General features: G+C 38.0%; 3 protein-coding genes across 4 annotated transcripts; 1 reads left to right on the forward strand and 2 right to left on the reverse strand.

The window, feature by feature from the left end:
- Nucleotides 1-1,867: 1,867 nt before the first annotated feature.
- Nucleotides 1,868-2,858, reverse strand: LOC133713473 (pectinesterase inhibitor 9). Its single transcript, XM_062139513.1, has one exon. It carries the CDS (start codon nt 2,805-2,807, stop codon nt 2,166-2,168), a length of 642 nt encoding a protein of 213 aa, XP_061995497.1. The 5' UTR covers nt 2,808-2,858; the 3' UTR covers nt 1,868-2,165.
- A 2,143-nt stretch (nt 2,859-5,001) lies between these two features.
- Nucleotides 5,002-8,572, reverse strand: LOC133714362 (protein GRAVITROPIC IN THE LIGHT 1). Its single transcript, XM_062140458.1, has 3 exons — nt 8,348-8,572; nt 8,203-8,264; nt 5,002-6,594 (listed from the first exon to the last, which is right to left on the reverse strand). Exon 3 carries the CDS (start codon nt 6,529-6,531, stop codon nt 5,263-5,265), a length of 1,269 nt encoding a protein of 422 aa, XP_061996442.1. The 5' UTR covers nt 6,532-6,594; nt 8,203-8,264; nt 8,348-8,572; the 3' UTR covers nt 5,002-5,262.
- Nucleotides 8,573-8,672: 100 nt separating this feature from the next.
- Nucleotides 8,673-12,073, forward strand: LOC133714363 (uncharacterized). 2 transcript variants are annotated; one of them, XM_062140459.1, is made up of 4 exons: nt 8,673-8,815; nt 9,500-9,706; nt 9,975-11,174; nt 11,747-12,073. In XM_062140459.1, exons 2-3 carry the CDS (start codon nt 9,507-9,509, stop codon nt 10,468-10,470), a joined length of 696 nt encoding a protein of 231 aa, XP_061996443.1. In that variant the 5' UTR covers nt 8,673-8,815; nt 9,500-9,506; the 3' UTR covers nt 10,471-11,174; nt 11,747-12,073. The 2 variants fall into 2 exon arrangements, with proteins under 2 accessions (XP_061996443.1, XP_061996445.1); XM_062140461.1 differs by having other exon boundaries at nt 11,781-12,073.
- Nucleotides 12,074-12,611: the final 538 nt, after the last annotated feature.

Below are 12,611 nucleotides of genomic sequence, written 5' to 3' on the forward strand. Positions count from 1 at the left end.
AATTAATCATAAATTACTCTTTTGGATATATCGGGATTCTCGAGCAAAATCTTGACTGAGATTCCAAACGTAATATTCTTCAGTATCTAGGATTTTATTTCCGATTTTTATTTAATCAGGTTTAATTAGGTTTCCTAGTTTTAGTCTACAATAAATTGTTCTTTATATTTTCTAGTTGTATTAGGTTTATGCTATGTGCCCTATATAAGACATCTCTTATTGTAATTTTCATTCAAGTTATCAATAAAAAAAACAAATATTAGAGAAGTTTCTCTATTTTTCTTACGGCTGTGCCCGTAATTGCTAGTGGATTCTAGCTCATCTCATATGGCTTTCGACGCTTGACGGAGCCTCTTACTATCGTGTTCACGCTTCCCGCATCATGTATAAGGAGGGTTTTCAATTTTTTGCATTTTTGCGGACATCCTACTACACTGTCGAGTAATTACTTGACACTTCAATTGAGTTTTAACCTTATTTTTCAAATTCATTGAAATCTAACCCAAATGAGAATTAAAAAGACTACAATATCCTTCAATTTGTGCTTACCGTCTTCTTCAATTTGTGCGTTCTTTTATTTGACTGGTCTGTTTCTCTAGCTGATAGCACACACGGCCACCAATACCTCCACCCAGTTTTAGGCTTTCAATGATTAGGCCAACTTTCTTTCAATGAAAATTTGTTGGCAGGTGCTCGGCGAAGAGCAGCACCTTATGATGTTTGTGACCAGTTGGATTGACCTTGACAGAACCAATAGGAACTTCCTTTGGGGTTCTCACTCAAGACCTTCATTCATTTGAAAGATCGATCGTAGCTGGTATTTAAAGCCAGCAACTTGTTAGGAGTAGGGTTTGGCTTGAGTAGTTAAAAAAAGTGGGATGCTGTATTTCCAGGATTGGATTAGACCGTGGTATTTGATTAGCCAAATACATCAATGATCTTGTTTTGTTTCTCAGTTGAAAAGAGATGTTGAGCAATCGAAGAAGCATTTTGACAAACAGATTTTATCTTGACCGACTCAATTAAGATATTAAGTTTGTTCGTACAACTAAACTAATCAATATTCTTAGCAAATCCGAACTCGACCAAAGTGAAGGACATGTCAAAGGAGATAAGTGGACATTTCCTCTTGAGGAGTGCATAACACTCTCTTGATTGTACTTCCTAGCCAATACCATGAGAAAAGGCTCGATAATAGTATAATACCACCACGAAGCCTTCTAAGTAGAGTTGATTCTATCTGAGTGCTGTAATTAGCAAGAGTACGGCCATCCTTCTCTTGGAAAATGATGTCCAGCGGGATACTTTCCTTCTCTTGGATCTTGGCCAGTTGGCCTTGACGTTGTTGATGGTGTCGCTGGACTCAACCTCAAGGGTGATGGTCTTCCCGGTTACGGTTTTCACAAAGATCTGCATCTCTAGGCTATGTCTCTCTCTCGCTCTGTGTCTCCGTGTGCGGCTAGAAGGTATGCAGACAATATTCATCGAAGGTAAAACGGCATACGAAAGCCTTCATCTACCAAACAAGAGACTATTTTAGTCATTTTACCTTACCAAAAGGTTATTTTTCAACTATTTCTTAAATGTAGGTCAAAAGTCATCTTGAAGGCTGAAAATTGGTCATTTATCTAAATTTCTCTTTAATAATTGAAATGGTTGATTCTTATCTCAGTTTAAGCACCCCAAAAAAAAAAATAGCCATATACGTACCAAGATATATGGTGATCAAAATGTTGGATAAAATTGAAATGCTGATGACCGTAATCAAAACTAGGTTGATTAATTCCCGGGAGGACGTACCGTAAACATGGTCATGGATCCGATGATCGTAGAAACAGAGATACGTACAGAAATGCCTCCTATTCATCTCTTATTAATATTGATGTTATTATTATTTTCTCGGAAAAACACCCTCGGATACAAACATGGTTAACATATATACTAGAAAGATATTACAGACAACTTTCCAAGACGTAGAAAAACTTGGTATTAAGTATTAACATCGATCCCTTCACTGTGTGAGTACGTTCATACAAACATATATTAACATCAACAAGTATTTAACACACAAATAATGAACAAGATTAAACCCACGACACAAAAACAAAACGCATCCATCCTGATGAAAAGGCTAGCTATTTAGCTATTATAGCTAGCTTAGGCTCCTAGGGCTTCTTGGTGGCACTGGCAGCTTTATACCTTGCAGCAAAACTATGAAACAAAGCCAGTGCATTACTAGCCGTCTGAGCCACATTGAGCATCTTTCCTTTAATAGTCGCCTTCAGTTTGCTCATGTTTGGTCCCGGAAGGGCATTTACACAATCGTTTGCATCAGTTAGAGCAGTGCCAACCCATGTCTCAACGTTGCTTATGTGCCAAAACAGGTCATCACCCACAGATTCTTGCCCCAAACGACGTAGTTCCTTGATCGATCCACTGAGTTGGTCCACGCTATCGTTTATCTGCTGCAAGCAATCTCGGACAACTTGGTTTTCCCTCTTCAGTGTGTTAAGCTCTTTTGCTACCTTGAGCACGAACGCCCTAGCATATAGGGCACGGTAGAGGCTTGCAGTCAAGGCGACTTGGGCAAGTTGCTGGGGGTTTTGGATGGTCATGTTGGGTTTGACGTAGGTGGTGAGGCAGTGGACGCATAGGTCCGGGTAGCGGGTGGTCCGGCATGCGGCTTCGATGTTGGCTCGAGCCCTGGAACGTCGAGCAGTATGTCCGGAAAAGGCTGGCTCCACCGTGCTCGAAAGGGAGAAGATGGAAAGGAGGATTAGCAGCAAAGAAAGGCAAAGTTTGGCCATTTTTATTCTGATGAGGGAAATGAGGAATGTCAAAATGATAAAGAGGGTTTGAATTTCTGAGTCTGATAGATGTCATGGAGTAAGAAGGTAATTATATAGCTAGGGATATAAGGGTTATCACATGGATGAACACATGGTTGGCTTAACGTGCGCTTTAAGTGCATTAAGCTGCAAAAAATTGTGTTCATTATTATATTTGGGTCTAGAAGATCGATATCCCATTAAAAATCCGGATTAGATCAAAATTGTTTACTATTTAAGGTGATAACTATGACAAGTATCTGCCTACCATTTGCATTATGTTTGACAGACAGCAAGAATCTTTATTGTGAAGGAATGCATGCCTGGCTAGATCAACCTTGATTCTCTATTTCTGGGTAGCCAACATCTGCAGAACTTCATGGGAAAGACAATTAGCACGTGTTGTATATTATATATGTTGGTCAAAGTTTCATGTAGTTTACGTTTCTTTCTCTTTCGATCGATCACTTTGTATTCTACGTTTCATTGTTCTACCATTAATTACACTGAAACCATGAACAAAAGTGCAAAACTATCTTGATCGATACAGTAAAGAGGAATTAATCTTAGAGGAACAAAAGAATGTCCATCTGTTATTAAATTTTTTTAGTAACAAGAACTTCACATACACGTTCCAGCGTTTTCTTTTTCAGCTGGATCTCTTAGGATTAGGGCTTCTTTGTTAGCACCTTCGCATACTCTAGTATGTCTGCTGTTGATCTTATGGTGCCCCATTTGGTTGCCAAGCTTGCTTTGGGGGATTCAGATGTGGTGTATCTCACACTACTTGGGGTGAATTTGATTACTGATCCGGATGGTCTTTACTTGGTTAGCAAGGTTCTTAATTCCTGTGATGGTTTCAAGGGGCTCATCTGGGGTCCCCGAAGGTGTCATGATGATTACGAATGGGAGGAGGGTCATTTTCTGGTTCTTTTTGCTAATAATGGTGCTTAGCCTGGTAACAGCCCATAGTTGTATGAATGGCGATGGTTACTGTACCGGTGAGCATGATGGTCCTGGTTGTTTAGGGTAATGTTTTCGTATCAATAAGCTTACTCATCTTCAGAGTGCTGGTTGTTCGGGTGGCTTTAAGGTAACGATTCCCGCTATTGTGGCCACGAATGCGTTTAGCCAATTGGTGCCAGGTGGAGCTCTAGCTTTTGTGATCCTGATTATATATTAACAATTTACTACAATATATGGTTGTCTATCTTGCAAAGATGATATTAGCCATCCAAAACAAATTAGAAGGTTAACAGAATGATTGCGCATTAAATAAGTATACTAGGATTTATGTTAGGAACACAATCCTTACAATTTTGTAACGAGATTCTAGAGTAATGTATTAACGAAACACTAATTATATGTTATAGGATAGTGCTAGTGGAGTGGGGAAGGAACACCACGCTAGTGGGCAATCAATCATGTGGGTGGGTTTAGATGGTTTTTCGGAAAATCAATCAAGATGATCCTTTTCCTCCGCTACAATCTTGGAACATCTTGCATGCAATTCATTTTGCAAGATCTCGTATTACTGACATTTGTTGTCTTTGTTTCACCAACATACTTACTGCAAGCAACCTTGCATTGACCAAGTAAAACATGCTTACCTTCTCCTTGTACAAAGAATAAGATGAATATGCTACCTATTTCCTATGAAGATGTCAACATGTTAGCTTAGACATGATATGCTTGGGACAAGGGCTCCCAAGTCCCAAGATTCATAGTCCCAACCAAAAAAGAGAATCAGAAACAGTTTCTGATCAAAATCTGTTGGCCATAGTCTAGAATTTGATATCACACTGCATAGATAGAAATTTCACTCCTAGTCCTAGATATCATTTCTCCGCATTACATCTCAACATAAAATGGCGAGGTTAATCAGTTTTCTAGTCCTGGTTATGAGTTATGACCCCAGGTTCAGTTTACAAGAAACAAAGCGAGCCTCTTATGCCCTGGAGGATCTAAGAGAGCATATCAGGGACTCAGATGAAGCCATATCATAAAGAAAATCTTCAAAAATCAAATACCATTCAGTATAGGACATAATAAAGGATCTGAATCCTAACAGAATTGTACCCGAATGACACAGGTAGACAATTTCAGAAATTAAGTACCTAAAGCTGAACATGTATATGGCAATAAAATGCTCCAAACAAATCGAACAGATTCATACTACATAATAGTAATCCAAATTGACTCATTCCCTCGTAGTTTCTTTACACCAGATTCTAAGAAAAGATGACAATACGTCTGCTTATAAGTTATTACAGAACACATGCCAGAAACGATAGAGAGAGTGATTGATATTTAATAGCTATTTCATCTTACAATTATACAAGAAAAATACAAACAACAATATATGGAGAGTAGCAACAGACTGTATAAAACACCACATACCCATATGGACATCGAACAGAACGGATCTGGCCTGTCATTCAGCAACCTTCATACCAGAGAGATAAACTCGACTTTGAATCACACTGCCTCCAACCCAAAAACCAGGCATCACCATGAGACCAACCTTAGGCTTTTGATCACCTTCATCCATTATCAAATTCTTCACCACACTTTCCATGTAAACCTCTGAAAACTCACTCCCCCTCTTAACCTGGAAGATCTCAACATGAGGATCAAACGAAAAGGCCAACCTGTGCAAAAGCCATATTGACTTGGCCAGTTTTAAGAAAGCCTGGTAAAACGGAGTCCTTGGATGACCACCACCCATTATATAATTTCGTTGATCTAAATTCCCAAAAAATGAAGTCTCCATTTTCGGGTGAACCACTACTAGGTACTTGCTCCTGCAAAATCTCCCAAAAATAGAATCTGGAGTTTGGCCAAGCATGTCCAATGGATCCATGTCCCGCAGAGTGAGAAATTGGTGGAAGAAGCTCTCCTTATTTACTGTTAGATTGTCTGATTTGATGGAGAAGCTTTCCTGCTGGAAGCCACTGAACATTCTTTGGCATATATGAGACTCAAATGCATACTTCTTGTGAGGTCTCTTTGCATAAACAACGGTCGGTTCAATTGAGTTGGCAGCTGCATCAAGGTCCCACCCAGCTGCTTTCATCATGTTGATCAATGGTTTGGCAAAGTCATGAATAGCTTTATATGCAGCTTCAACAACCGATGTGAAGAGATCAGGGGTTAAATCCACAGGAGAAAATCCATTTTCACCGGCAGAAGCTTCTGATTCTTTTGTAGACAAGCCCCTAAGCTTTAGGTTCTTTTCCAACTTAGCTTGCTTCTGTTTTGCCTCCTCAATATGCTGCTGAAGCTGCATGATTTCAGAATCTTTATTCTGGATCTCAGACTGGAACTTTTTAACCATAACCCCATAGGTTTTCAGCAGAATTTGTTGTTCTTGTATTTCTGCAGCTAAGCGGGAATCCTGTGGAGAAACACATACTGGGCTGGGATTGTTCTCCCTGTAGAAGTGCTTAAGTTCAGAGAGGTTTTTCAGCTCAGAAATAACAAGTTTATCAGCAGCTTGAATTTTGTCAGGGTCATAGGGAGTATGAGCAGCTTGGAGCTGGATGTAAGCTGATTTCAGGGACGAGATGTTTGTAAAAACCTTAGATATCAGGGCTTCCACAGCTTCTGGATTCTGATTCATTGACTCTTCCATCGGTTGTGGGTGAACCTTCTGGCTATTGCTCTCACGGAGTTGTGTATCTCGCGCTCCAGTGGGTAGCATAGCTACTTCCAAAAGGAGTGGTTAAAGTGAAATCCTTCAGAAAAACCTCTAACACTAGCAGACCTGCAACATTAACACAAGTGTTTTCACTTATCTTGAAACCAGGTCGTAATACAGAAATAATGTGGTTATCAAGAACATTACAGCAATTCTCTGTGCAATGCATCTTTATATAAACAGCTTTATACATAAGAAGACTATGGCTAAATAAGAATGTACGTCGCCAGGTTTTCCAACAATGTTCAGATGATGCCTAAATGCAGACAGCCTATCTGATGAATATCTTCATGTCTTAGTGGTTCTCTGGTCACTCAATAGAATGTTCAAGACTTCCAGAACATGACCAATCTTCTACCCTAACCAAGAAATACATCATAAACCTATTCTAACATTCCCCATGTTCTTATCTGTCTGTGAGAAAACTCTAGAATCAGTACAAATTTGAAGACGAACAATTTATTTCCCAGATGAGAAAACTTCAAATGAAGCATTGGCATGTATCAGGTAGTTTCAAAAAACAAACACTACTCAGAGAGGAAACTAGATGGAATCTGCACCCAGCAGAAGTACTCTTGTTACTTAGCAAGCATGACTCCAACAAACTCAATGATTAATCAATTTGCTTTTCCTTTAAAGAAACTGACAGGGCTATGAATATGGGGAAGTTGATTTAGGTCGAAACATGACATTCTGTACAACCAATTATACTATCCTCATCCACAATTCCACACATATTAAACTTAGTTCAAACTCAGTGAGAATAACATCGTATAACTAAGATACATGAACTAAATAAACATTCAAATACCTCAACATTCTAAACGTTAAGGTTGCTATCAAGATTGTCCCTTCATATGTGACAGTGCATATACTCAATTCTATTCTGGAAAAAGCATGGGGAATGTGGTACAAGAAAGTTGAATCAAATTAAGCTTCATGAATATGTACCATATGTAAGCACACACTGTATACACAAATGATTCAAGAACACAACTTAGAGTCTTGTATGATCACCTGATGGCTTGAGGAATGCCAAGTATGATAAGGTGTATTATTTATAGTTCAGGAACTACCTGAGGCTCACATATGTAATCAAAGGTTCACAGCAAAACGAATAAGAAAACATTGTTTTTGTTTAAAGACAAAAACCACATCCAAATTTTTACATGATCCTTATTTTCACTTCCCGATGCCTACCGTGTGATTGGCAAAAAGAGAGGAAATGATGGGGCGAAAAGAAAACCGGCTAAAAGGTAAGTAGTTAAGTACGAAAAAATACAAAACATAATGATCCAACATCAAACATATGGTAAAACAAAAAGAAAAAAGTGATACCGCATTGCAATTACGGCAGCTGATCCGCATCAAAGAACCAAAGAAATTATTATACGATACAAAAACAATACTTACCTAGAACATTAGGACCACATTATCAGGACAGTCTTCAAAAATTACTTAAAATTCAGTCTCATACAATAGTCCACACCAAGAATATCATTCTACTTTCTCATCCAATCACACCATATATTTCAGATTATACCATACACAATAAGACTAAAACAAAAACTATAACTTATCACACAAATTTCTATTTATAGGAAAAACAAGAAACAAAAAAAAAAATCCCAAATCATATATTACAAAAATGAGAAATGGGCATGAGCTGCTTACCTGTTAGAATTGCATATCAGCCCCAGACTGCATCTACCAAACATAATAATACACCCTTCAACCTAAAATCACATTTAAAAAGATTAACGATTCAGAAACCATAAGCAATTTTACTCAACCCACATAACCAAATCTACTCAGTTACCTGATAAAGACTCCTCCTTTCACCCTCAGCAGCGATCCAAAGCCCGAGACTCTTCAAAGCCCTAACCTTTAGAGTCGATTAGACCTACCTCCTCCTCCAAAAACCCTAAATTTCTGTGATGGGTTTAAGATCAGGGTCTGCAAACCCTAATTGGAAACTTGGGGTTCCACCGCCATAGCTTCAAAATCAGTTGCCTTTTACTAAAAACCGAAACTTTCGCCTCAATTTGGGATTCTTTCTCTCTTCTCTGTCTCATAAAGTAAAATAGGAAGACTGGTGACATGGGTCGTGGGCCGGGTTAACTATAGCCCCAGTTTTTATGGCACCACACCAGAAGTTTTACTCAGTACACCCAACAGAAAAGTCCAAAAAAGTACATTAACCAAAATGAAAGGAAGAAAGTCATTCATAGCTGAAGCAAAGCTGATTCTCCATCCCAAAGCTTATTTTGTGTGAGAGCCTCAAACTGTAAGAAAAGCCTCTTCTTTCTCTTAAATTCTTGTTCTTTTTCCTTTTTTCTTTCTGGGTTCTTAGTAAGTTGATATTACGTTTAGTCAAAGCTTACTTGATGAATTGCATTAGATGCAAAATACCCTTTGTTTATTAAACTTCTATAAACTATTTTCTTCTCTGGAGGAAGGTTGGAGGTGGATTGCAAGACCCAGTTTCCTACTTAATATGAATGTGCTCTGTTTCTTGTGTTTCAGTGTGATACATTAGTTTAACCCAGAATTAGACAGGACTCAAACTATGACTGAAATCTGTGGAAAACATCTGTTCAGTTTCATAAGATTACTTTCCAGTTAATTGAAATGGTTACTGGTGGATATATAGAAGTAGATTTTTAAACCCAAGAAGTGAAAATGGAAATCAACTGTCACCTAAGAATGCCTATTCTGTGTCAAATAAATTGGAATGTGATAACTTTTTACATTGTTGGGTCATCTGTATATCGATGTCTTGTAGGAGTTTGGTGTTTGGCAATACAGAGAATAGTCAAATTGGACTAATCTATGAGGTGGAAAATACTTGTTTACTTGAAAACCCTGTATCTTAATCGAAAGATAATTTTTTTATAATCATACTTGTTGAGGATAATTTTCATTGGATACCCCCATTATTTAGACTTGTATTGTGAATTGTTGCTTGCAGGTTGTATATGATAATGGCGACTGCAATTACAGTGCCTACCTATCCGAGAAATGTTAAGCTTTTATCTTCTAAGTGTGTTGGTTCCAGAGTTATAGCGCTGGGTCTTTGTGCAATGTCTTACAAACCTACTAGTACTTTTGGGCACAAGCTCAATTCTCGCTGCTGTTTCTTCTGTATGCCTGAACCTCTTCTAGTCAACAATTTCAAGTAAGTCACCATGCAAATTGAATTTGTGATAGGATCTTAACATGTGGTATGATGTTCATAGAAAGAAAGTGACTGAGATATTTTACCATGACAACCTATTTGAAAATATATTTTAAACCTCTTTCCTCTGCTTTTTCTGGCATTTGAGTGTTTAAGACTTCAAATCTTTGAGTGCTTACCTCTACAATTGAGTGCACTTAAAGATAATATATTGGAGTACTGAACGTTTCCTCTGGTATAATTTCTTGTGTTCTATTGAACTGTACAGGAGGATTTCATGGTCTGTCAGAAGCAGTGTAGATAACAGTGGGTTAGACCCATCTCCAACAAATGGCACTACAGGCACAACAAGATTAATTAGGGTTATCCAAGCTATTCAATCCAAGTTAGGTGCCAGAATTGGAGAGATAAGGAGAGGTTTACCTGTGAAAATACTTTTCTTCCTAGTCGGTTTCTATTGTTCAACTGCTTATGCTACTGTTATTGGGCAAACGGGAGACTGGGACATTCTCTCTGCGGCCTTGGCTGTGCTTATTGTGGAGGGGTTGGCTGTGCTTATTGTGGAGGGGATTGGGGCCCTCATGTACAAGGCTTCTCTTCCTTTATTGAAGAAGACTAAAAGCCTGATAACCAAGTTTAATTATTGGAAAGCTGGGCTTGCGATGGGTCTTTTCTTGGATTCGTTTAAATATGAAGTCAATGACATTTTCGGATTCAGTAACCCCTTCAGTTTTGTACTAGATGCATTTTCATTATTCCTTTAACAAATGGCTCTTTCAAATGCTGCTTACAGATGTTTCATTTTTCAAGGATCGAGAAATGTGATTGGTAAACATAGGTTGACTTGACTACAATGGTGGAGGAACATGGTGAACCCTTTTCACTAAATTGAAGAGCTCAAAAGTTAATGGGTTGAGAGTTTGAGACAGTGAAAAGTGGCCTTCTTGCTTGTGTTTAACAAAATACTGTAGCTCCTGAAAACATTAGAACTTTCTTCTGATGACTGAACTCTCTTCACTTGAGCTTATGATGAAAGTCTGCTCCTTTTGTTCACTATGTTCGAAATATAGTTACAGCATATATGTTTCATTCTGTTGGAGGCAGCAGAATAAAAAAGTAAGATAAGCAGGACTGAAGCGAAGGAATTGCAACTTTTCAAAGTGGATAGTAATATGTGCCTCCAGTCCAGCTGCTTACAATAGTTCCCTGTCCATTCATCTGGAAACAGCAATTGGTTGAAATGATAAATAGTGTTGTTGGATGGAAACCCTTCGGTTATGTGGGAAGATGTTGGTGAGAAGATTATAGCATACTTCTTATCCTTGTCTATTTTCTATTTCCTTACGAGTTGTTCAATAAGATTTTGAACAGGTCAAGAGAGTATGCATCCCTTTACCAGGTTTCATTGATAGCCAGCTAGGAGATTTCTCCCAAGGCACACTCAAGGGCCAAGCATTTCCCTTATCAAGTGAGACTACCCCTTTCTCTTGTAACATTTCTGTAAATTTATTGCAAGGAATGGTTTGCTATATGTTGTTAAATTAAACTTTAAAGTGGACAAAAATACAGAGGAATTGGGATTATATTCCATTGCTTGGTTTAGATGCTCTTGCCTTTATACGTAGTAGATGCAAGATTTGAATTTTTCACACAAATCCTCATTTCTAATAACCACCCTGACCCTGCATAAGCGTCTGAAGAACCGAGAAGATTCCAATCCAAAATTTGATGATAATTTATTACTATATCATAGTATGCTAAATAGTTCTCTCTCATTCTATTCTTTTCAATTGTATAATTCTCTACCTTTATTGATTCTGTACTGGGATGGTGAAAGCAGATTCTAGTTACTCTTTATTGCTTTATTCTTGTCATGCATATATTTTCAATCATTTGAGTGAATCCATTAATGCACAACCGTGTTATTGATCTTTAGGCTTGCATAACATTTACCTTGATGAAAGTCTGCTCCTTTTCTTTGTACCCAAAAAAACAAAAAAACGATGTCTGCTCCATTCTGATGACATGCATCTACTGCAGGTGTTTTACTGGTTTTTTGTGGCCATTTTGTTAGGAGTGCAGCGAAGGGATGGCTATTTTCTAAGCAGATCAAGCTATGTGTCTCCAGTGGATATAAAACTTGTGAATGATATTGTTCCGACTAGTCTGGAAATACTGTTAATCAATAAATATAAGATAGCTATAGGTGTTTAGTATACCACGTTTTGTTCTCGGTAGTTGTGTATAGTTATAAAGCTACATGCTTACAATAGTTGGGACCTTTTATATAACAAGATCATTGTATACTGTACTCATCTCTCTTGGTTCCAGAAGTCTAATAAAAATGTCTCATTTTTCATTGATCAATGATTCATACTATCAATCTGTGTACATCCTTGTTTTTAATCGGAATAAACTGGAATAGCTTTGAACTAGAAGTAGACTTGCAGATTGTCATCTAGTTGCTTATGAAGTTATGAGCTTCTTTACTCTCGTCCTATCACTTTGTATGCAGACCCATCTACCACTTAGAGCTTATGATCCGATGTTCAGGTATCCTTTGATCTTCCACAGAGATCAGCATATCGATACCACCCCTAAAACAATGTCATCAGAATGGTCTGGAATACCTTGCAAATATTTCACCTATCAACTTTTATATTCAATGTTCACTAGCAAACATCTGAATTCTCTAGGATATCCATTGAAACATTGTGAAAATTATTCTTCTCCTTTCGAAGTTCAAAAGAAGACTCATCTTCAATCGGACTTTGATGGCTGAATCAACCAAATATGTGCCCCATTTTAGTTATGAAGGGAGATTACCATCCTCAATCCTTTCCAGGTCTTGGATTAGATAATAAAGACAATTAAGCCAGGCATTATCCAACATCATCTGTCGTAC

This window comes from Rosa rugosa, chromosome 6, assembly GCF_958449725.1.
Source record: "Rosa rugosa chromosome 6, drRosRugo1.1, whole genome shotgun sequence".
NCBI classification, from domain to species: Eukaryota; Viridiplantae; Streptophyta; class Magnoliopsida; order Rosales; family Rosaceae; genus Rosa; species Rosa rugosa.

Excerpts from the sequence above, each read along its gene's own strand:
- LOC133713473 (XM_062139513.1), bottom strand. The coding sequence starts at position 2,807 with ATGGCCAAACTTTGCCTTTCTTTGCTGCTAATCCTCCTTTCCATCTTC.
- LOC133714362 (XM_062140458.1), bottom strand. The coding sequence starts at position 6,531 with ATGCTACCCACTGGAGCGCGAGATACACAACTCCGTGAGAGCAATAGC.
- LOC133714363 (XM_062140459.1), top strand. The coding sequence starts at position 9,507 with ATGATAATGGCGACTGCAATTACAGTGCCTACCTATCCGAGAAATGTT. Across the intron at positions 9,707-9,974 it reads CTTCTAGTCAACAATTTCAA|GAGGATTTCATGGTCTGTCA; the intron begins GTAAGTCACCAT and ends TGAACTGTACAG.